Here is a 23,630-nt window from a genome sequence, read left to right on the forward strand (position 1 = left end):
GGGGCTTGATTTTGTCTATCCTTGCTGCCTTTCAAACAACATTAGAAATAAATTAAAATGTTCATAGAAGTGTGGCTTCAACAATAAGTGAATGGCAGATTCCTTTACGGAGACAGAGACCAAGGACGACTGGCTGGAGGAAGGATGAGGCTTGTACTGAAAGCCCCGTTCCGGGCATTTGGGGTTTAGTAAGACTTTGAGTCAAGTAGCCGACTGAATGCTAGGTGTGACGCTCACCAGAGGACACAGCTAGCAGATACGTAGCAGGTTAAGCCTTCACCTGCAGTGCCGAGAGTCCGGCTGCTCCATTCCAATCCAGCTCTCTGCCATGGCCTGGAAAAGCAGCACAAGATGGCCCTAGTACTTGGGCCCCTGCACCCACATGGGAAACCGGGAGGAAGCAAGAAGCCCCAGCCTTGCCGCCATCTGGAGAGTGAATCAGAGGATGGAAGATCTCTCTTTCTCCCTCTGTGTGTCTGTGTTTATGCTTTTCAAATAAATAAATAAATCTTTAAAAAAAAAAAAAAAACAGGAAAAGGTCCCGGAGAAAAGGAGCACCCAGTGAGGTTGGGGGATCACCTGCCAGGTGTATCAAAGTGGAGAGGAGATCAGATCATAATAATATGAGTTGGGTTGGAATAAATAGCTATTTAACTTCGAACCTATCGACCTCCTGGGACAGAGCTAACATAGCCGCCAGGCACCGCCGCCACGCACAATCCTGCGTACCCAAGCACCGTGCAAAGAGGAGGAAATGGGTCTCCAGTCCGCCTTCCCGGCCCCGCCCACAGCCCCGCCCTTCCAGGCCCCGCCCACAAGGGCCATCCTCGGCGTCCGGCCCCGCCCCTCCCAGGCCCCGCCCCATTCCCGGCCCCCGGCCCCGCCCACGCAGGGCCTTCCTCGGCGTCCCGGCCCCGGGGCTCCGCCCCGTTCCCAAGCCTGCCAGGCTCTCCAGTCGCGTCTAGAGATCATCGATCTACCCAGGCGGAGGTGTCGACCTCGGCTGCAAGCGGAATCCCGGGCCGTACCATGGCGGAGAAGACTCAAAAGAGGTGGGTCTGCCGCTTCAGGAAAGCTTGTTGTCAAGTCTCCGCGAGGGTGGCACCTATGCCCTCTCTCCAATGGCGAGGACTGATATGGTGTCTTCTCCCGGGCGCCCGGGCTGGTGGTGCGGGAAGCGGGGCCTGGTGTCCGCAGTGGGGGTAGGGAGGGCTGGGAAGGGATGCGGCATCCGTGTCGGGCAGGTGTTTGTCCTACCGTCCCTCCTCCGCCTCGCGCCAGCGCGGCAGGGGGTCTTGGGCGGTGTTTCCGGGGCAGCAACTTGCGTCCCGACCCGGCCTGGGGGGTACCCGCTGCGGTGCCGGACCGGCTGCACCCCGCGGCTGGTGCGAGTCCCTTGTCTGGCGGACGCTGTGTGTAGACTGAGTCACGGTCGCTTGTCATGAGGGGGCCCTGGCACCTGTCCCGGCCGGCTTGAATGGACTCCCCTGTCAGCATAGGGGGGTCAGGAGTTGTGGCCCTTGACCCAGCAGTCTTCAGTGCCAACGATTTTGGTAGGAAGAATGGTTGGGTGAGAGAAATGCGTGAATAGAAGAACCATTTCCATTTACTTTTTCTCCTTTTTTAAAAAGATCTGCTTACTTATTTGAAAGGTAGCTTTAGAGAGACAGACCTACCTTCTGGTCCATGCCTCCAAATGCCCGCACCAGCTAAGGCTGGGCCAGGCTGAAGCTAGGAGGCAGGAACTCCATCCGGGTCTCCCACATGGGGGCAGGGACCCAGATACTTGAGCCGTCATCTGCTGCTTCCCAGGATGGGGCATGAGCAGGAAGTTGGATTCCAAGGCAGAGCCAGGACTCAAACCCAGACAGAACCAGCTCCCTTCTGGGATGCTGGCGTTGCAGACGGCAGCTTAATGCGCTGTACCACCTTGCCAGCCCCATAAAAGCCTTCTGAAAAGGAGACAATGCGAGGCTGTGGCATTGGGACACCTGCCTCCCATATTACAGCACTGATTCAAATGCTGGCTGCTCTGCTTCTGGTTCAGCTCCCTGCTAATGCGCCGGAGAAACAGCGGGTGATGGCTCAAGTGCTTGGGCCCCTGCCACTCAAGTGGGAGACCCAGGTGGAGTTTGTGGTTCTTTGCTTTGGCCTGAGCAAGCCCTGGCTTTTGTTACCAGTTGGGAAGTTGTACCAGCAGATGGAAGATCTGTCTCCTTCTTCCTGTCTTTGAAAAAAAAAATTATAAGGAAACCACTTTAAAAAAAAAAAAAAGGCAGATACTAGATTAAAACTCCAAAAGTGATAGTATGTCGTATTGTGATAGTATGTCATGAGATTTTGGCCTGTTGGATAGTATGGTTATTGAAAATGTTTTCCTATATTAAAACTTCCCCTTTTTCCATCAGTTCTTTAAAACCTCTTCAGGGAGTTTCTGTCACAACATGCCACGTCTTACCCGCGGTGAATGTAACCTTTTTCTGCCTTCAGTGTGAAGATTGCTCCCGGAGCAGTTGTATGTGTAGAAAGTGAAATCCGAGGAGATGTGACTATAGGTAAGAAAATAGTTCATTAGCATTACTTCTCAAGAATTGAGGTGACCTGATCAATTGTAGTGCGTTACCATTAGGTATTGTCCTCAATGGTCAGTTTCACTAACATCCTAGTTTTGTTACTGAAGTATTTTCTCCTACAAATGTTTAATGTTCCTAATAGAGTATGGTGTGTTGGAGGCCGTGTGTAAACTTCCATGTGCAATGTTGGTGAGGCGGCGTACCGACCGAGAGATGCCTGTTGTGTTCCTGCGATGTGCCACGCACTGTGCTAGCAGTGGGCACACAGCACTGAGCACAGCGGACAGAGGCACTGCGTTTGTACAGCTGATAGTCCACTGAGTGTTCATTAAGACTGTGGACCCAAGAGTCCACAGACCCGGGTTAGCTTGCTCCTTGCTCCTCGGCTGCTGGGTCACCTTGGACGTCTCCCGTCACCTCTCTAGCCTTCCTTTTCCCCATCCATGTCATTGTGTCAGGAGTAGGTTCAGCGCAGGAAGCGGTGGCTTTAAAATGGACAAGTCTGCTCTCTCCTATCAGAAACTTAGAGGTAAGCCATTCAGGGCCAATCAGTTGCATGTCCAGCATGGATCTCTGGCCTTGTAGGCACAGAAGTAGTGGTCAGAACACCAAGAGTCACCGTGGATGAGAAAGGTGAACAGTGGGGACCAAGGACCTGTGGCCCAAGTGAGTCACCTTGCTTCAGGTGGCCTTGCTGATTTCTACACTGCCCTTCTCTGCGTGTCCTTGGCTGTGGCTTCCTGTCATGGCACATCAGGCTACAGGGATGTGGGGGATGTGGTCCTGCTTGGCCGCATTGCTTCTTTGAACAAAATCAGGGTTCTGTTTAGAGGAAAAAGAGGAGAGTGGCAATTACCAGTTTTTGTCACATGTAAAATATTTCACATTCTCCTGAAAGAGAATTTTTTCTATTAAAGAATTTCTTGAGAGAGCAGGCATAGCATAGCTGATTAAGCCGCTGCCTGCGACACCGGCGTCTGATACGGGCACTGGTTTCTGTCCTGGCTGCTCCACTTCCTATCCAGCTCCCTGCTAATGCACCTGGGAAAAGCAGCGGAGGATGGTCCAAGTGTTTGGGCCCTGCCACCCACATGGGAGACCTGGGTGAAGCTCCTGGCTTTGGCCTGGCCCAGCCCTGGCCGATGTGGCCATCTGGGTAGTGAACCAGTGGATGGAAGATCTTCCTCTCTCTCTCTACCTCTTTCTCTGTGATACTTATTTTCAAAATAAATAAATAAATCTTAAAAAGATGAAATTTCTTTTTTTCTGATTCTAAACTTCCAACCAATTTAGGCACTGTGTGTTGTATAACTTGCAAAGATTGTGCCAAGAATATGGAACTCTGTTAAGAATTTGCCCTGTTGGTTTATTTATTATTTTAAGTTGGCAGGTTTAGAAAATAGCCCCGTTTCTTTTCAGTGCTGTGTTCACACTCTGTCGCTTCTGTTACCTAAACCACTTGCCCACTGTCATGAGGAGAAACCATGAAGCCCACACCTTTAGCAACATGCCCTTCTGCATTCTTTTCCCTTGTTTTGCTGCACCGTTTGTGTACTTACAGCTCTCATCAAAATTCAAGGAATAACTCCTCAGCTCACAAGGTGTTCTAAGACTAAAAGAGTGTAGTGGTTAGTGTAAAGTGTCCCCTATGTTTCTGCTTCCTCCCATGTTAGACAGGAAGTATGTGATATCTGCTTATAGTAGGTAAGTAGGTAGAATAGATATGTCTAGAGGCATAAATACATACGTAGGCATGTGTGTGTGTGTGTGTGTGTGTGTATGTTTCCAATTTGAAATAACTTCTGTTACATCCAGTTTTCCTAGATAGAAAGCTGTTAGAGATGGGACCACTGCCTAGGACCGCGGTTTGGGGTGTCGGGAGTCAGCACTCATTGTCCTATTGTTCCCTCTGGCTTTCACCAATTTGTTCTTCTCCCCTTTCTTTATCACTGTTATCTCCTTACCTTCCCTAAATGTTAACGTTATATCTGTAAATACAGTGTTTAAATTTACTATTTGTCCAGTATTTGACCACTAGCTGATAGTGCACCATTCTAATACTTAACAAATAAAATGACATTTCAGCACATTTTCAGTGATGAATTATAGCATAAGAAGTGATTATAAATTTCTTTTTATTTTAAAAGCAGAGTTACAGAGAGAGAAGGAGAGACACAGAGAGAGAACTTCTATTTACTGGTTAACTTCTCATATGGCTACAATAGCCGTGACTGGGCCAGGCTGAAATCTGGATCCTACAGTTCCATCTGAGTCTCCCACACGGGGGGCAGAGGCGCAACTACTTGGCCCATCCTCTGGTATTTTCCCAGGTTCGTTAGGAAGCTGGATCAGAGTGGAGTAGCCAGGATTCGAACCGGTACCCATATGGGATACTGGCATTGCAGGAGGTGACTTAACCTGCTGCACCACAACGCCAGCCCCTGTGATTATAAATTTCTTAAGAAAGAAATCTATGGTTACTTGAAATTTATCACAGGAGAGGTCCAAGTTAGTATTTGTTATATTTTTATTTATTTATGGTCTTTTAAAAATATTTATTTATTTGAAAGGCAAGAAACAGAAAGAGAGATCTTCAATTTGCTGGTTTACTCTCCAAATGACTATAACAGCCAGGTCTAGGCTAGACCAAAGCCAGGATCCAGAAACTTGATCCAGGTCTCCCACATGGGAGTCAGGGGCCCAAATATTTGAACCATGTACTACTGCGTTCCCAGACACATTAGTAGGAAGTTGGATGGGCAACAGAGCAACCGGGATGCTACGTGGTGCTCTGATACGGGATGCTGGAGTTCAAGTGGTAGCTTAACCTGCTGTGCCACAACACCAGCCCGTTATATTTATTTTTGACCCAGTTTCTTGTTTTTAAAATTTATTTATTTATTTGAAAGTCAGAGTTAAACAGAGAGAGGAGAGGCAGAAAGAGAGAGAGAGGTCTTCCATCCACTGGTTCACTCCCCAATTGGCTGCAATGGCCGGAGCTGCGCCAATCCAAAGCCAGGAGCCAGGAGCTTCTTCCAGGTCTCCCACGCGGGTACAGGGGCCCAAGGACTTGAACCATCTTCTACTGCTTTCCCAGGCCACAGCAGAGAGCTGGATCAGAAGTGGAGCAGCCGGGTCTCGAACCAGCATCCTGGTGCCATATGGGATCCCGGCGCTTCAGGCCAGGGCATTAACCTGCTGCGCCACAGCGCCGGCCCCAGACCCAGTTTCTTAAGAGTTTCTTAAGTCACAGAAACAGCTCAATTTTTTTTAATCAAAAGAGTATTTTGTTTTCCACATTTTTTATTTCTTTTTTGTTATGTGTTTCTGATCTGTGATTGCTATGTAAATATAGGAATTTTCCAGAATAGACATTTAGATAACCATCACTGTCATTGTTATATTTAGTAAAAAATATCTCTAATCTTTTGGCTGCTATTCATTTTTGTGAAGTAATATGTCAGACTAAAAATCTCCTGAGAGATGGATAAAATTAAATCAAAGCTTTGAGGGCTGGCACTGTGGCGTAGTGGGTAAAGCCGCCGCCTGCCATGCCAGCATCCCATATGAGCACCAGTTCGAGTCCTGGCTGCTCCACTTCCCATCCAGCTCTCTGCTATGGCCTGGGAAAGCAGTAGAAGATGGCACAGTGCTGGCCCCTCCACTTTCTTTCAATTCAGCTTCTTGCTCATATGCCTGGGAAGGCAGCAAAGATGACCCAAGTGCTTGGGCTCCTGCCATCCATGTGGGAGACCTGGATGGAGTTCCAGGCTCCTGGCTTTGGCCTGGGCCAGCCCTGGTTGTAGCAGGCATTTGGGGAATGAACCAACTGAAAGAAGAGTCTGTATCTTCTCACTCTCTATCACTCTGCCTCTCAGATAAATGAATCTTAAAAAAATTAAAGCTGAGGGTGGAGATAAATTATCTGGTTACAGCTTTCTTTGCTACATCTTATTTTTCACTTCAGGGTTTTTATTGTTTTTGTGTTTGCTTAATTTACCAAGGTAATTAATTTAAGTCTTTTTTATTGTGTTATAGAAATGGAGATTAAGTAACAATACACTTAAGTGCAATTTAGTTGATAGACTTTTTTTTAAAGATTTATTTATTTGAAATGCAGAGTTACAAAGAGAGGAGAGAGAGAGAGAGAGAGGTCTTCCATCTGCTGGTTCACTTCCCAAATGGCAGCAACAGCCAGGGTTGAGCCGGGCTGAAACCAGGAGCCAGGAGCTTCATCCAGGTCTCCCACATGAGTGCAGGGGCCCAAGTACTTGGCCATCTTCCACTGCTTTCCTAGGCACGTTAGCAAGGAGGTGGATCTGAAGTAGAGCAGCCAGACTTGAACCGATGCCCATATGGGATGCTGGTGTCACAGGCAGTGGCTTAACCCATGGTGGCTTAACCTGCTGTGCCACAACATTGGCCCCAGTTGATAGATTTTTTTTTTCAGCATATTTTGTTTGCTTGCTTCCTCTAGTCATTTATTATAATTTTAGGCTATTCAGTCTTTTTCTTTTTTCTTTTTTTCTTTCTTTATTTTATTTTTATTTTTTTGACAGGCAGAGTGGACAGTGAGAGAGACAGAGAGAAAGGTCTTCCTTTGCCGTTGGTTCACTCTCCAATGGCCACCGCGGCTGGCGCGCTGCGGCCAGCGCACTGCGCTGATCCGAAGGCAGGAGCCAGGTGCTTCTCCTGGTCTCCCATGGGGTGCAGGGCCCAAGCACTTGGGCCATCCTCCACTGCACTCCCTGGCCACAGCAGAGAGCTGGCCTGGAAGAGGGGCAACCGGGACAGAATCCGGCGCCCTGACTGGGACTAGAACCCGGTGTGCCGGCGCTGGCCTAAGCTATTCAGTCTTGAAATATTTTGGAAAGAAATATTTCCTTTACTGTGTTTCAAGTTAGTCGAACTTTGAACTTGATATTCTGTTCTCCTAGAAAATCAAGCATTTGGTTTATCAGAGAAGTTGGAAGCTTAGAAGTTTAAGCCAGGGGCCGGCACTGTGGTGTAGTAGGTGAAGCCGCCATCTGCAACACTGGCATCCCATATGGGCGCCAGTTGAAGTCCGGCAGCTCCACTTCCAATCCAGCTCTCTGCTATGGCCTGGGAAAACTGTGGAAGATGGCCCAAGTGCTTGGGACCCAGCACCCATATGGGAGACCCAGAAGAAGCTCCTGGCTCCTAGCTTCAGATGGGCCCAGCTTTGGTCATTGTGGTCATTTGGGGAGTAAACCACCAGATGGAAGACCTGTCTTTCCTTCTCTCTCTCTAACTCTGCCTTTCAAATAAATGAATCAATCCTTAAAAAACATGAATAGAAGTATAATCCTTAACCAGGAACCCTGTGAAGTAGAAGCCCTGCTGGAACCCCACCTCCCTGATTGGGAGCCATTGGACAGCAGATCTTGGGGAAGTCACAGCTCTGTTGTTCACTCCAGTTTGCATAAATAAGGTTTCATAGCACCAAGCCTGTTTTCTTTTTTTTTTTTTTTTTTAAGATTTATTTATTTATTTGAAAGTCAAAGTTACACAGAGAGAGAAAGAGAGGCAGAGAGAGAGAGAGAGGTCTTCCATCCGCTGGTTCACTCCCCAGTTGGCTGCAACAGCTGCGCCGATCCGAAGCCAGGAGCAAAGATTTTCTTTCTGGACTCCCACGCGCGTGCAGGGACCCAAGGACCTGGGCCATCTTCTGCTTTCCCAGGCCACAGCAGAGAGCTGGATCAGAAGCAGAGCATGTGGGCAGGGATGTGGGCACTGCAAGCGCACCTTAACCCACTAGGCCACAGTGCTGGCCTCACCAAGCCTGTTTTTCAGTAGGCTTCCTTAATTTACGACAAGCCATGAGTTGTGTCCTGTAAATCTGTGTTTTGAGAGCTGAAGAACATTCCAGAAGGGCATTCTGTGTGTTAGCGTCAGGACGAGGCCTGCTTGGGACGTCGTACTGTGGAGGCACAGTGGAGAAGCCTTGTGCTAGGAGCACTTTGTCCCACAGATTCTCTCCACTGAGTTTTAATAGAGGCCCAAAGCCTGCCCTCTATGTGGAAATCTTTCAGGAAGACAGACCAGTGACTTTGACCTGGGAAAGCATTGCACACCAAGCATCTTGGGCTGGTGCTTCAGCGTACCGGTCACCGGGGCATGGTGTCATTTTCGAGAGAGGGTTCGCAGCTTTTTAAAATTATTTTTTTTTTTTTTTTTTTTTGGACAGGCAGAGTGGACAGTGAGAGAGAGAGACAGAGAGAAAGGTCTTCCTTTTGCCGTTGGTTCACCCTCCAATGGCCGCCGCGGCCAGCGCGCTGCGGCCGGCGCACCGCGCTGATCCGATGGCAGGAGCCAGGAGCCAGGTGCTTTTCCTGGTCTCCCATGCGGGTGCAGGGCCCAAGCACCTGGGCTATCCTCCACTGCACTCCCTGGCCACAGCAGAGAGCTGGCCTGGAAGAGGGGCAACCGGGACAGAATCCGGCGCCCCGACCGGGACTAGAACCCAGTGTGCCGGCGCCGCAAGGCAGAGGATTAGCCTAGTGAGCCGCGGCGCCGGCCAAATTATTTCTTAATGGAGGGAAACGTACATCAGGATTGCTTTCTGTGGCAAAGATAGACAGGAAAAATGTCCTTTACCAAATGAGGAAGATGGAAATTTGATGCAAGGAATGTGTTTCTGGCTATGTCGCATCAAGCTCTGCCAACCATTTAAAAAAAATAACTCATCAGCCAGTTCAGGCAGCTCCAGCTCTGCACACATTTAGCCAAACAAGGAGATAAGACAACTGGGGTTTTGGCACATTTGGTAAGGAAATATAGACTTTCAGAAAGAACTCCAAGAAGGCTCACAACGGGCTTAAAAAAACAAACAAACAAAAAAACTTTCCATGGTGATTTTTATTTTTAAAGCACTTTAACCCCAGGTTCCTTAAAGTGCTTGTGACATGCAGAGAAGCGTGGAGCAAGCGTGCCCACGTGACAGTGTGCTGTCACTCAGAGAGCCTGAATCGCCTGGCCCTCTCCTTGTCTCTGTCCCAGAACCGTTCCGAGACAAAGCTGAATAGCACTCATTCACTGAAGTCACAACATTCCTTTAAGAAGATCACTCAACCAAAATCTTAACAGCCGTATATCCTAAAGTACATGTATGCCAGCCTCTCTCGCGCGTGCCCCCAAAACACCTACAGGAGGCTTCTATTCAGTTTATTACTGCCTATGACATCTGCTGATCACCTGCCAACTCAAAGTTGATAGTTTCACCATCTAAATTAGTTTAGACCCAAAATACCAGGACCTGTAGTTTGGCAACACTGCCAGCAGGTGGTGCTGGTGTCTAAATCACAGGTCTTGGCCTAAGCTGTGTTTTACCTCCCAGTGCAAGGCCCTTACAATTTTAAGGCCCTTACATTTAAAAGCAGTTAATTATTAAATAAATTATTAATAATTATAACAATAATAGTATACCTTGATAAAGTAGCTAAGGCATTATTCTTCAATATTGTGTGGAATATCATTATGAGACTTAATGGTTACTTAAATTTTAAAAATTTTGTATAATGTGTTTGGGTTTTTATATAATAAATATGGATTACTTACATCATATTTGAAAGAGAAAAATTAAAATAGCAGCTGTTTTCAAATGTACACTTTAGAGGAACTGTAAAAGCATAGATCCCAGTTGCCCTTCCTCTTACTAATGCAGCCTCAGGTAGCTTTTTTTTTTTTTTAATTTATTTATTTGAAAGAGTTACACACAGAGAGAAGGAGAAGCAGAGAGCGGGAAGTCTTCCATCTGCTGGTTCACTCCCCAAATGGCCCCAATGGCTGGATCTGCATCTATCCAAAGCCAGGAGCTGGGAGGTTCTTCCCGGTCTCCAACATGGGTGCAGGGGCCCAAGGACTTGGGCTACCTTCTGCTGCTTTCCCAGGCCATAGCAGAGAGCTGGATCAGAAGTGGAGCAGCTGGGACTCAAACCCGCGCCCATATGGGATGGCAGCACTGCAGGCGGTGGCTTTACCCACTATGCCACAGCACCAGCCCCTCAGGTAGTTTCTTAGCTGTCCTGTTTATTGTCAAAAGCTGCAGCGTGAGGGCCAGAGAAAGTGAGGACCCAGGGCCTTTGCTGCTTATCTAGCACTGGCAACCGATCTGCTTTCTGTCACAGCCTTGATGATCCCTTCCTCCTGTCTAGGACTTTTGTATTTTCATGAATCTTTTTATTGTCCCATGATACTTTTGGTTAAAAGCAGTGATTATCCTGCTCCCTGAGTAGAGGAGGAAAGCAGTCTTTTCCTCTGTTTCTCAAAGCAGAATTACTGTCTTACGAAAAAGTTACTATGCGCTCTTAGTGACGTAGTGCTGAACCTCACTTTTTTAAGGACTGTGGCCCAGCCCCTTACTCTCCCATTCAGACCTAACTTTGAATAATCTCCATTTTACACCACTGGGGTAGGTTGTTCCAGCTCATATCTTTCTGTAGGTGAGAAACAGGCCTTTGTGTGATAGAGCCCACAGTCTAGTCTGGGTGGCAGCCAAGGTTTTCATTCTAAAGACCCTAAAGTAGAGAGCTTCATCCGTTTATCACAGGACATTCTGAAATACATGTACGTCTGCTCGTGTACTCTATGAGCTACAGATTTCAGTTGTTCACGCAGCTGGAAGACTCAAAAATTTCTTATTTCAAAGGAACTCAGTGTCCATTTCAGAATTGTGTTCTGCCTGTCCCCCAGAAGTGCTGGCGTATCCAATATTAAGGGACCAGTTAAGCAAATTACAATGTATTGATGTGATGTGAGATGCTTTTCAGCCATCAGAAAGAATATCTGCGTAGAATATACTCCCATGGAGGCATCATGAAAATAGAACATTGCAAAATGAGTACTGTTCCTTGGCTTTAAAGTATGTGCTTGGAATCACACTTTTCACTCCAAAGCTGTATTTACTTTTGAACTTTTTAATGAGATACGTGTATAGATCTTAAGTGCTCAGTGGTACTGAAGCCTGCAACACATCACACAAACTTTCAAGGATAGTTAACTCTGGAAATGGGATTGGTCGGAGTAGAGTCTTCACTTTTTGCTTTCTTTGAATTTTTTCTAATGACCATGTATTCCTTTCATAAATAAGTATACTGTGAGAGCTTTTCAGAAAGTTCATGGAATTGCATATAGTGAGAAAACTGCATGGGTTTCCATTTTTTTTTCTACCAAAATCAATGTATCTTTTGATTTCCATTTTCCATGAGCTTTTAAAAAATTGTTGATTCCCATCTATGTGAAAGGCAGAGTGGCGGAGAGACAAGAGAGAGAGAGGCCGGCGCTGTGGCATAATAGGTAAAGCCACCGTCTGCATCCCATTTGGGCACCGGTTTGGGTCCTGGCTGTTCCACTTCCTACCCAGCTCTCTGCTATTGCCTGGGAAAGCAGTAGAAGATGGCCCAAGTCCTTGAGCCCCTGTGCCCACATGGGAGACCCAGAAGAAGTTCCTGGCTCCTGGCTTCAGATCAGCCTAGCTCCGGCCATTGTGGCCATTTGGGGAGTAAACCAGTAGATATCTCTTTGCCTCTGTAACTCCCCGTTTCAAATAAATAAACCTTTAAAAAGAGAGAAATAGAGATCTTCTACCTACCTGTTCAACTCCTTTAATGCCTGTAAACAACCAGGGCTGAGCCTGGCAAAAACCAGGAGCATGAAATTCCATTTGGGTCTCCCACGTCGAAGAAAGGCAGGTGCTTGAGCCATCCTCTGCTGCTTTCCCAGGATGCATTAGCAGGAAGCTGGTTGGAAAGTGGCATAGCCAGGACTTGAACTGCCACTTCCACTTGTGATGTGGGCATCCCAAGCTATAGTTTAATCTGCTACACAACAGTTTCCACCCTCCCTGAACTTTTTGAAGTACCTGTGTGTATGTTGTATACATGCGTGTATGTGTGTGTGTATATATATATATATATATATATATATATATAGTTGTTGTTGTCCAGGCAGAGTGGACAGTGAGAGAGAGAGACAGAGAGAAAGGTCTTCCTTTGCCGTTGGTGCACCCTCCATTGGCCGCCGTGGCCGGCGTGCTGCGGCCGGCGCACCGCGCTGATCTGAAGGCAGGAGCCAGGTGCTTCTCCTGGGGGCCGGCACTGTGGCTTAGTAGGCTAAGCTGCCACCTTCAGCACTGGCATCCCATATGAGCTCTGGTTTGTATCCCGGCTGCTCCTCTTCCCTCAACCCTCTGCTTATGGCCTGGGAAAGCAGTGGAAAATGGCCAAGTGTTTGGGCCCCTGCACCTGCCTGGGAGACAGGAAGAAGCCCCTGGCTCCTGGCTTTGAATCAGCTTAGTTCTGGCTGTTGTGGCCATTTGGGGAGTGAACCAGCAGATGGAAGATCTTTGTCTCTCTCTCTCTCTCTCAAAATAATATATAAATTTTAAAATCTAAAAAAAAAAAAAAAATACACAAGGCTCACACTCAGGGTCAATGTAAGAAACTTCCCAGGGATCTCAGAGATCCCATTGCTCTGGAGTTCTTCTTTTCCAAGTAGAATTTGCCTGGGAAATTATACTTTAGCATCTGCAATTCGGGGACCCTGAGGTGACTGAGAAATAGCAAGGCTACTCTTTCTGTTTCTTCCCAGGCCATGTGTCGCTGGCCTGTGCATCTGGTTTGGGTCCCCACCCTCATTATCAGTTCCCGGCTCCTCATTGTCAAGGCAAAGAATAAGCTGCACTGAGGTTGCTTCCAAATGCTCTGGGTACCAGGCACCTCCTCGTTTATTTTAATATATTTGTGACTGGGTATGCAGCACTGCTAGTTTTCAAGATAACAAACTCAAAAGGACAAAAATAGCCAGTATCCATTTTTCTTTCCCCATACCATATAGCACTGCATCTTACCTGTCACAAGCAAGTAGTGATTATTGAATAAATAACTGATACCTTTAACTACTGAATTTCACGGGCAGTGTCACCTTCCTGACCTACCCCCATCTGCCGTCAGTACTTCTGTCCATCCTCCCTTACCTTCACTGTTACTTCCTGTCCGCTTGCTGACCAGCAAAAATAACCTTGGTGTTGGGGGAGAGTGGGCTGGGTGTTGGAGAGAGGCTAAAAGGAGGATGTGTTTTTTCCACCAGTGGTTTTGTTATCACCAGATGCTAGGCCTGCGGGCAGATAACAGCTGCCGGGAGGGAGTGCAGTGCGCATTCCAGGGCCCGCCCTGCGGTGCTGTGGTGTGATGAGGCCCCTCCCTGCTGCCTCAGAATGGAGGGATGCAGATGGCGGGCATTGCCTCGGTCTCCCCACAGCAGACCTTAGGACTCTAGTGGTGCCTTCGGGCTCACCCTCCGGCTTCCTTTAGCTTGTTTGACTTCATCTGGTCAGCGTCGTCTGCTAGACCAGCCAGCGGAAGCTCTGCCTCCTTGCAGCGGGCATGCTTGTAACAGGGGCAGCAACAGAACAACGGAGCTGATGAGCTTGCTGTCTGCTCACTCTGTCCACCTGGATTAGTACAAGGACTCCCCCTAGGCTAGCCAGGAAGAGAGCCTTCCCCTTCTGAGGGAAAGCGAGGAAGGGGGTTCGTCACAAGTGCCTCCGTCTCCAGCGTGGTCTCGTCTGACCCGCGCAGCAGCCCCGCAGGCCTGCGCTTGTCACCCCTGTTTCTCCTCAGATCTCAGGGGTGTCAGAGAGCGAGGCCGTCTGCCCTAGCGCCGGGGCCATTTCCCTCACCTCCCTGGAGGCTTGGCCCTGACTGCTGCTGCTATCAGCCGAGAAGATACCGTTTGTAAAGACCCAGTGTGCAGAAAATGTTCCTCCCAGCAGCCTCCAGCGCTAATCTTCTCAAACAATCTTCCCAACAGGGCCCAGGACGGTGATCCACCCCAAGGCGCGAATCATTGCCGAGGCCGGGCCCATAGTGATCGGTGAAGGGAACCTGATCGAAGAGCAGGCTCTCATCATAAACGCGTGAGTGAGGTGCTTGCAGGCGCTCTGAGCACAAGCACTGCTTCCCCGTTTGTGGCTGTCTGCGGGCCCCTTCTACAGCCATCCTGGGCCAGGCTCACTGTTGCACTAGAGTAAGGTTAGGGATCTCTGTCAGCGTGGTATCTGGAAACCTGAAAACCAGATGAGGGGAAGGCCCCACTCCAAGTGCGCGGGCTCCTGGACCCTGGGCCTGATCTTCCATTACTCTCCTTTTCTCATCCTTTCCCCGGCACCTCCCCAAGTGAAGAGAATGTTTGGTTGGATCTTGGTTCTGGCAGAATTGTCACGGCTCATGCCACACACGTGAACTTAACCCTAATGTGTTTTCACATGTTTTGCACAGGTAACACCCACAGTTGTAGTTGAAAAATTGGAGATCATGATGACAATTTTAGGCTTTAAATGTAAAAATTAGTAAAATATTAGCTGGTCTTCTGTAAGCATTTGTGAGTCTTTCTAGATAAAATTTGGCAAGAAATTCAAGGTTATACCTAATTTATAGCAGCAATGTATGGAATTTGTATGAAAGACTTTGGAAAAATATTTAACTGTGATAAGAAGACAGACTTGTTTTAATGCTTATCTAGGATTTGGGAGTTTCTTACTATATCTAAAAACATTTGGTACTTTTGATGTAAGTCAATTAACAGCAGCCATATTCTGCAGTAACTCAGCTGTCAGGTAGAGCGCCGTTTAAAATGGCTTCCTGCTTTCAGAACACAAACATTTACTCTTCCACATGTTTCAGCTACTACCTAAGGAAGTAATTATTTTATGTGCGTATCTATTTACATTGTTGAGGTTGGAAAGTTTCCAAGTTAGGTGAGATTTTTATTCTGAGAAGTGTAGCCAGCATGTTGTTCACCTTGTCCTGGAGAAGGCCCTGTGGACTTGGCATTTAGAAAACAAACAAAGGGGCCGGCGCCGCGGCTCACTAGGCTAATCCTCCGCCTTGCGGCACCGGCACACCGGGTTCTAGTCCCGGTCGGGCGCCGGATTCTGTCCTGGTTGCCCCTCTTCCAGGCCAGCCCTCTGCTGTGGCCAGGGAGTGCAGTGGAGGATGGCCCAAGTGCTTGGGCCCTGCACCCCATGGGAGACCAGGAAAAGCGCCTGGCTCCTGGCTCCTGCCATCGGATCATCGCGGTGCGCCGGCCGCAGCGCGGCGGCCATTGGAGGGTGAACCAACGGCAAAAGGAAGACCTTTCTCTCTGTCTCTGTCTCTCTCACTGTCCACTCTGCCTGTCAAAAAAAAAAAAAAAAGAAAAGAAAAAAGAAAACAAACAAAGGAAGGCTGTCCCCTCCCAGGCCTGTGGCCTCCTTGCATTTCAGAAGCTCCCTTGAACTCACAAATCAAGCCTTCTCCAGCATGGAGGATAAAAGATTCACTTGGATAAAGGAATTAAAGAAGTAATTTACAGAGTTATAATATAGGTCCAATGGAGAGAAATGACCCAAATTCTCAATAGGAGGAAAGTTGTTTATTGTACTTCTGACTTTTTGATCGTTTATCCTTTCTTTCACAGCTACCCAGATAACATAACCCCGGATGTGGAAGATCCCGAGCCCAAGCCTATGGTCATTGGCACCAATAATGTGTTTGAAGTTGGCTGTTGTATCCTGTGTAATAATCTAAGATGAATCACCCTGCTGTCCGTTAGTACTCAATTCTCCCCATGTCAAGATTGTCATAATTGATTTAGCAGCTGTATTTGTAATGTACACCATGATTACATTTTACAGACCAGGCCATCCAACCCTTTCAATAGACTTGTTTGTAGAAACTCCAGTAAGTCAGTCCTGCATGCCCTTTTTAGACAGCGGTACATGCGATTTTAGCTCAGCGTTGGGAACGTGACTTCCTGCTGCTGTTGCTGAACCACATTGTGTTGCCAGAAGGTGACAGGAGACACAGGAGCTATGATCCTGGCTTCTGGCCTCATTTAAGAACCACACCTTTAGCCGGCACCGTGGTTCAATAGGCTAATCCTCCGCCTTGCGGTGCCGGCACACTGGGTTCTAGTCCCAGTTGGGGTACCGGATTCAGTCCCGGTTGCCCCTCTTCCATGCCAGCTCTCTGCTGTGGCCCGGGAGTGCAGTGGAGGATGGCCCAAGTGCTTGGGCCCTGCACCCATATGGAAGACCAGGAAAAGCGCTTGGCTCCCAGCTTCGGATCGGCACAGTGCACCAGCTGCGGCGGCCATTGGAGGGTGAACCAATGGTAAAGGAAGATCGTTCTCTCTGTCTCTCTCTCTCTCTCACTGTCCACTCTGCCCGTCAAAAATTTAAAAAAACAAACAAACAAAAAAGAACCACACCTTTGTCAGTTTGCCTCCTGCGTAATGTGCTGGGATCCCTTCTACCCAAAGTTCCTTTCATTCTTTTGCTCAGTTCTATAACTCTTAAAAAAATAGAAAAATCTTTATGGCATCAGCAAAACCTTGACATATAATAGGAAATACTTGGAGGGGAAAAAAAAATCTAAATGTTCAACAATAGCAAAATATTTAACAAGCCAGTCTACAAGCCTGAAGCAAATCACTAGGACTTTTAGGCAGTCGTTAAAAATTAATCTTCTTGGGGCTGGCATTGTGGGGTAGTAGGTTAAGCCTCCACCTACGATGTTAGCATCCCATGTGGGTACAGGTTTGAGTTCCGGCTGCTCTGCTTCTGATTCAGCTCCCTGCTAATGGCCTGGGAAAAGCAGTGAAAGATGACCCAAATGTTTGGGCCCCTGCCACCCACGTGGGAGACCTGGAAGAAGCTCCTGGCTCCTGTCTTCGGCCTGGCCCAGCCCTGGCCATTGCAGCCAACTGGAGAATAAACCAGCAGATGGAAGATCTCTGTCTCTCCCTCTCTCTGTGTAATTCTGACTTTCAAATAAATAAATACTCAAAAATTAATTTTCTCTAAGATTTTAGTGGCTTGGAATAATACTTCCAAATTTAAGTCAGCTGAGTAAGCTAAAAAAGTTTATATAGTTTTATACAGTTTGATTCCTATTTACCTAAAAGGAATTCGATATGTATTTATATAAAGATGTGTCAAACTGTTAACAGTATCTAAGTGATTGAATGATAGATAGTTTTAATTTTCTTCAAAAAGTTGCAAACATGCATTACCCATAAAATCATGTTAAAAGGTACCTGTTTATTTATTTATTTTTTTAAGATTTTATGTGTTTATTTGAGAGGTAGAGTTAGAAACACAAAGGTCTTCCACCCACTGGTTCACTCCCCAAATGGCCACAATGGCTGGAGCTGAGCTGATCCAAAGCCAGGAGCCAGGAGCTTCTTCTGGGTCTCCCACATGGGTGCAGGGTCCCAAGAACTTGGGGCATTCTCTGCTGCTTTCCCAGGCCTTAAGCAGAGAGCTGGATCAAAGAGAAGCAGCTGGGGGCTATCGCTTGGTGCAGTAGGTTAATCCTCTGCCTGTGGCATAGGCATCCCATATGGGCCCCGGTTCTAGTCCCAGCTGCTCCTCTTCCTATCCAGTTCTCTGCTATGACCTGGGAAAGCAGTAGAAGGTGGCCCAAGTCCGTGGGCCCCTGCACCCATGTGGGAGACCGGAAGAAGCGCCTGGCTCCTGGCTTTGGATCGGACCAGTTCCAGCCGTTGTGGCCATTTGGGGAGTGAACCCGCAGACAGAAGACCTTTCTCTCTGTCTCTCCCTCTCTCCCTCTCACTGTCTGTAACTCTACCTCTTAAATAAATAAAATCTTTAAAAAAAAAAAAAAGAGAGAGAAGCAGCTGGGATACGAACTGGTGCCCTTACGGGATCTTGGTGCCACAGCTGGAAGCTTTAGCATACTACGCCACAGCACCAGCCGGGTACCCATTTCTTTAAAAAACATACAAAAGTCCTTTGTTTATACCTAGAGATATTTGTGTTTAAAGAGAAAATTTTACTGCAGATTGCCCTAAGCAAAGAGATCTGATCAGGACAATCTCTGTGGCCCTTCCACGCCTTTGTCTGCTGCCTCAGTGTAATACAGGGACGTGTTGTATTAGTAGGGAAAGAAGATGAACAGATTTCAGTATTTGCTTAACTCCAGCTTACAGATTCGCAAGCTATGAAAATGGGAGATAATAACGTCATTGAATCAAAAGGTAAGCTATGGTCACATTGTACTGTCAAAGTGATCAGCTCCTTTCTCTTTGTGGTGACAGGGAAACAGCACACGTGTAGACTCCGGCAAGGTGGCACACTTAGCAGTGGACGACAGTAGATATCAGGCTAATTCTTTGCCTCTAAGAAACCTAATCTGGTTATGTGACTAAATACGTGAAATTAAAAAGTCAGCGGTGTACATTTAAGTCAGAATTGAATTAAACAGTGACATTCAAATGAAATATTAGAAAACAAATTCCACTAAAAACTAGTTTCCATGATATTTTAGTGGGTTGGTATTATAAAATTCTAAAAAGCACAGTCTCTCCAGCTTTCTTTCATCTCAGGCCCAATCCGCCCTAGCTGATCAGAAGCAAATGTAATCAGGGCGGGCATTCGGCACAGCAGTTGAGATGCCACTTGGGACATCTGCCTCCCTTATTGGAGTGCCCGGTCTGAATCCCAGCTCCATATCTGATCCAGCTTCCTGCTAATGCACGCCCTTAAAGGCAGCAGGAGATAGCTCTAGGACTTGGGTCCCTGCTCGCACATGGGGGACTTGGACTGAGTTCCAGGCTCCTGGCTTTGCCTGTCCCAGTCCTGCTACTGGGGACATGGCGGAGTGAAAAAATTTTGTAAAGAACAAATGTAATCTGTGCGTCCCAAACAGGGTCAGGCAGGAGTCTTGTGAAGTCTCCACCACTCTTGCAAATTGACTCCAAGAGCCTGTTGTACTGAACTCCAGAAAGAACCTGAATGATGGCACTTCTTCAAGAATAATGGTTTATCTTTCTTCAGCCTGGATGGCATGAAAGAAAGTTTCTTTTTTAAAATAACAGAAGGTACTTCTTAATGGCTTTTATCTTAATTTGAATTCCCACTTATCATCACTGACGTTTTCAATCTATTGTGTGATTATCGTGTATCAAACCCATGTTCAGTACTTTACATTCATTATCCCATTCATTCTTGGACATCTGAAGTGCGGTGGTTTCTGTTTTGTCGATAACTTGGTTAGAGACCTCATGGGGACTTGTCCAGGGTCATGCAAGGTGGCAGCAGAGCTCTGCTCTGAGTCTGTCGGGCTCTGGTCTATACTGTCTACACAGACTCTGAACTGAGGTATTGCTTTAATCTGTTCCTTAAGGCCAGTTTATTCGTGAGTCATCTTAGAAAAACAAAGGGGTGACCATTTGATGTCTTTAATTGCAATTCTGTGTTTTCCTGCAGCATATGTCGGCAGAAATGTCATACTGACAAGTGGTTGCATCATCGGGGCTTGTTGCAACCTCAACACTTTTGAAGTCATCCCAGAGAACACAGTGATCTACGGTGCAGACTGCCTCCGGAGGGTGCAGACCGAGCGGCCGCAGGTACCAGAACTGCTCTTCCCAAAGGGTTCCCAGGGGCAGGAGTTTGGCCTAGCAGGTGAGCCGCTAGCAGGCATGCCTGCATCCCGTGTCAGAGTACCTGGATTCAAGTCCTGGTTCTGCACAAGGATTTTGCAGACGTCTTTATTAAAAACAGAGATTGTCCAGACTTACAGAATCACAGTGGCTAGGGCAGTGGTCTAAAAAAAAATGCATATATTTCACAAATTCCCCAAGTGGGTTTTGCAATCAGGAAAGTCCGTCCAGTAAAGCTGGTATTTGCAGAGTGAAGATCAGATGTTATATCTCAGCTGCATGGCTCCGGCGGTTGTGGAGAGTATACTGTGGGTATTTTACTTTTGTGGCCTTCCGTAATTGGGGTGTTTTAACATTTTAGAAGCCAAGATGAAATCTACAAAAGCAAGTTTAAAAGCTGATTTCTGTATAGATTTTATAAACAAAACATTTTGGTTTTTTCTTATTATCAAAGTTAAAAAGTAAAGAAAAATAAGTCAATGAAAATCATGTATAATTCCACAGCATAGTAATAACTATTTCTCCCTGGTACTCTTGACTTTGTGCTTTCTGCCGGTCAGTTTTAATTATCTTACTTTTAATTAATTTTTTTTAAAGATTTATTTATTTATTTGAAGCTTGGAGTTACATAGAGAGAAAAGGAGAGGCAGAGAGAGAGAGAGAGGTCTTCCACCCACTGGTTCACTCCTCAATTGGCCGCAACTACCGGAGCTGTGCTGATCTGAAGCCAAGAGCCTCTTCAGGGGCCCAAAGACTTGGGCCATCTTCCACTGCTTTCCCAGGCCACAGCAGAGAGCTGGATCAGAAGTGGAGCAGCTGGGACTTGGACTGGCGCCCATATGGGATGCCGGCACTGCAGGCAGCGGCTTTACCCGCTATGCCACGGTGTATTTTTTATTTTTTATTTTTAAAATTTTTTTATTTTTTTAAAGATTTACTTTATTTTGAAAGAGTTAGAGAGAGGGAGGGAGAGAGGGAGAGACAGAGAAAGAAATCTTCCATCCACTGATTTACTCCCCAGATGGCCACAATGGCCAGGACAGTTCAAGGCCGAAGCCAGGAGCCAGGAGTTTTTATGTGGGTCTCCCACATGGGTGCAGAAACCCAGGCACTTGGGCTGTCTTCTGCTGCTTTCTCGGGCGCATTAGCAAGGAGCTAGATCAGAGGTAGAGCAAATGGAAATGGAACTGGTGCCCATATGAGATGTGGACTTTGCAGGCGGCAGCTTTACCTGCTACACCACAGTGCCAGCCCCTAATTATCTTATCTTTTTAGCCCCAGACACTACAGCTGGATTTCTTGATGAAAATCTTGCCAAATTACCACCACCTGAAGAAGACTATGAAAGGAAGCTCAACGCCAGTTAAGAACTAAGACAGTGTGCATCATCAACATTTTTGTCTTTGACAGCTGTCTTTTGAAAGGGCCACAGTGTTTGTACACTCTTAGTGGCTCACAGAATAATACCTGTTGACTTTATTTTGTAAAATTGAGTTTGAAAAGTAATGGATTTTTGTTTTAACTGCTGTCTATAATTTATATAAAGTGCTTTATTTTCCTATATCCTTGCTTCTTTTCAGAAAATTCACACACATAACTTTTCTTTTGCTATATAAAATGTTGACCACAAATTTTGGTTATGTAAAAGACTACCCATGATAAAAAAGTGGGAGGTCACGTTGTTTTTATTTCTATGCTAGCATATACTAAACCAAACAAAAATTGCTGATGGCAGGACTTACAGTGGGAATACTTTAATTAGTTTTTTTACTTTCATTACTCTAACCAAAAATTGCTGTCTTCATTTTTATTGTGTACTAACTGTATTAAAATTTCTGTGTTTACCTTTTCCTCTTGTGGACTTGTAAATGTTTCACGTGAAATTTCAGCAGCTGTATTATAATTTAAACTTCACTTTGTTTTTAAGAAAAATATTTTTTTTCTTCTTAGTAAAACAAAAGTAATCAAGGAAAGCTATCTTCAGTAGAATAAAAATTCAAAAAGGATGATTTCTGTCCAAAGTGACAAGTAAGTGATCATTTATTTTAGTGGTTTTCTGAGGTCTCTGAGAATAATGAAACTGAGATAGTTTGAAATATTGGTAAATTTGTTTTAAAAGATTTACTTACTTATTTGAAAGGCAGAGTTATAGAGAGGCACAGGCAGAGAGAGAGAGAGAGAGAGAGGTCTTCCATTTGCTAGTTCACTCTCCAAATGACCTAAACAGCCAGAGGGAGGCCAGTCGAAAGCCAGGAGCCAGGAGCTTCTTCCGGGTCTCCCACGCAGGTGTAGGGGCCCAAGGACCTGGGCCACCTTCTACAGCTTTCCCAACCCACAGCAGAGAGCTGGATCGGAAGTAGAGCAGCTGGGACTCAAACTGGTAATGATATTGGATGCTGGTACTGCAGGCGGCGACTTTACCCACTATGCCACAGTGCCGGCCCCAAAATATTTGTAAATTTATGAGATTATCTGGTATAGTACTAATCCCTAATTATTACACTTGTTATAATTCCATTGATTTAATTACACAGTGGGCAGAATACTGGTAATTTTATTTAATTAAAATATTTTCAAAAAAGTCAAATGTATACATTTAATGGTATACTTCAACTTTTGAATTAGGAGATATTAATACTAAGTAATAAGATAAATGCCAAGATATAAAATGCAAAGATCTTTCTCAGAATTGAAATTTTAATTGTGGGCAGAGGAAAGTGTATTATTGAATTTCTGAAACTGATAGTTTGGATTAGCCTAATTATTCCAAATTGGAATTACTTTATTTTGATACGAATATTCATGCCTCAAGTTGGAAAACTGTACTGTAGTAGACTGAGCACAAAGGTTTTGTGTGTGTGTGTGTGTTTTTTAAGATTTTTATTTATTTATTTGAGAAGTAGAGTTACAGAGAGGGAGAGACAGAGAGAAAGATCTTCTATCCACTGGTTCACTCCTCAAATGGCCAAATGGCCACAAATGGCCAGAGCTGCTCTGATCTGAAGCCAGGAACCAGGAGCTCTTCTGGGTCTCCCACATGGGTGCCAGGGCCCAAGCAGTTGGGCTATCTTCTACTGCTTTCCCAGGCCATAGCAGAGAGCTGGATCGGAAGGGGAGCAGCCAGGACACAAACTGGTGCCCCTCTGGGATGCTGGCACTGCAGGCAGAGGCTTAATCTACTATGCCACAGTGCTGGCCCCAGCATAGAGCTGTGAAAAAGGAGAATATCATATAAATGCCCTCCCTCCTTTTTCTGTTTGTTTGTTTTTCAAATTCTGATGATCCATTCAGAATTTTGTTGATCATGGAAAGTTTCTAAATGAAAGGTTAGAAACTCAAACCACCTGCAACATTCTACAGTTTCTAAAGTGTTTTGTCTGGATAAGCTCTGACACACTAAGTAAATAACATGTCCACACTCTACAGATAGTATCCAGAGACAGCGGTGAGATGCTGCCCACGGACTTGCTGATAAGAAACCCACAGAAAGTGAAGCTAACTAACTCAACATCCGTAAACACACTACACTAGTCATCTATACCTGTAGCAGATAACCTCAGACACAGCAGCGTGAAGCCCTTTCTGTCTGTT

At 46.2% G+C, this 23,630-nt stretch overlaps 1 protein-coding gene and 1 long non-coding RNA gene across 3 annotated transcripts; one reads left to right on the forward strand and one right to left on the reverse strand.

Moving 5' to 3' along the window:
• Positions 1-973: 973 nt before the first annotated feature.
• Positions 974-21,888, forward strand: DCTN6 (dynactin subunit 6). 2 transcript variants are annotated; one of them, XM_089327294.1, is made up of 7 exons: positions 974-1,052; positions 2,409-2,555; positions 14,403-14,508; positions 16,050-16,138; positions 18,585-18,632; positions 19,864-20,006; positions 21,315-21,888. In XM_089327294.1, the coding sequence occupies exons 4-7, from the start codon at positions 16,099-16,101 to the stop codon at positions 21,411-21,413; spliced, it is 330 nt and encodes a 109-aa protein (XP_089183420.1). In that variant the 5' UTR covers positions 974-1,052; positions 2,409-2,555; positions 14,403-14,508; positions 16,050-16,098; the 3' UTR covers positions 21,414-21,888. The 2 variants fall into 2 exon arrangements, with proteins under 2 accessions (XP_089183420.1, XP_002709597.1); XM_002709551.6 differs by having other exon boundaries at positions 2,491-2,555.
• LOC127487722 (uncharacterized) lies at positions 8,052-13,692 on the reverse strand. Its single transcript, XR_007914808.3, has 3 exons — positions 13,567-13,692; positions 12,184-12,331; positions 8,052-8,288 (listed from the first exon to the last, which is right to left on the reverse strand). It is a non-coding gene; the product is annotated as an uncharacterized LOC127487722 (long non-coding RNA).
• Positions 21,889-23,630: the final 1,742 nt, after the last annotated feature.

This window comes from Oryctolagus cuniculus, chromosome 2 (assembly GCF_051225735.1).
Source record: "Oryctolagus cuniculus isolate XC-2025 breed Fujian yellow rabbit chromosome 2, ASM5122573v1, whole genome shotgun sequence".
NCBI classification, from domain to species: domain Eukaryota; kingdom Metazoa; phylum Chordata; class Mammalia; order Lagomorpha; family Leporidae; genus Oryctolagus; species Oryctolagus cuniculus.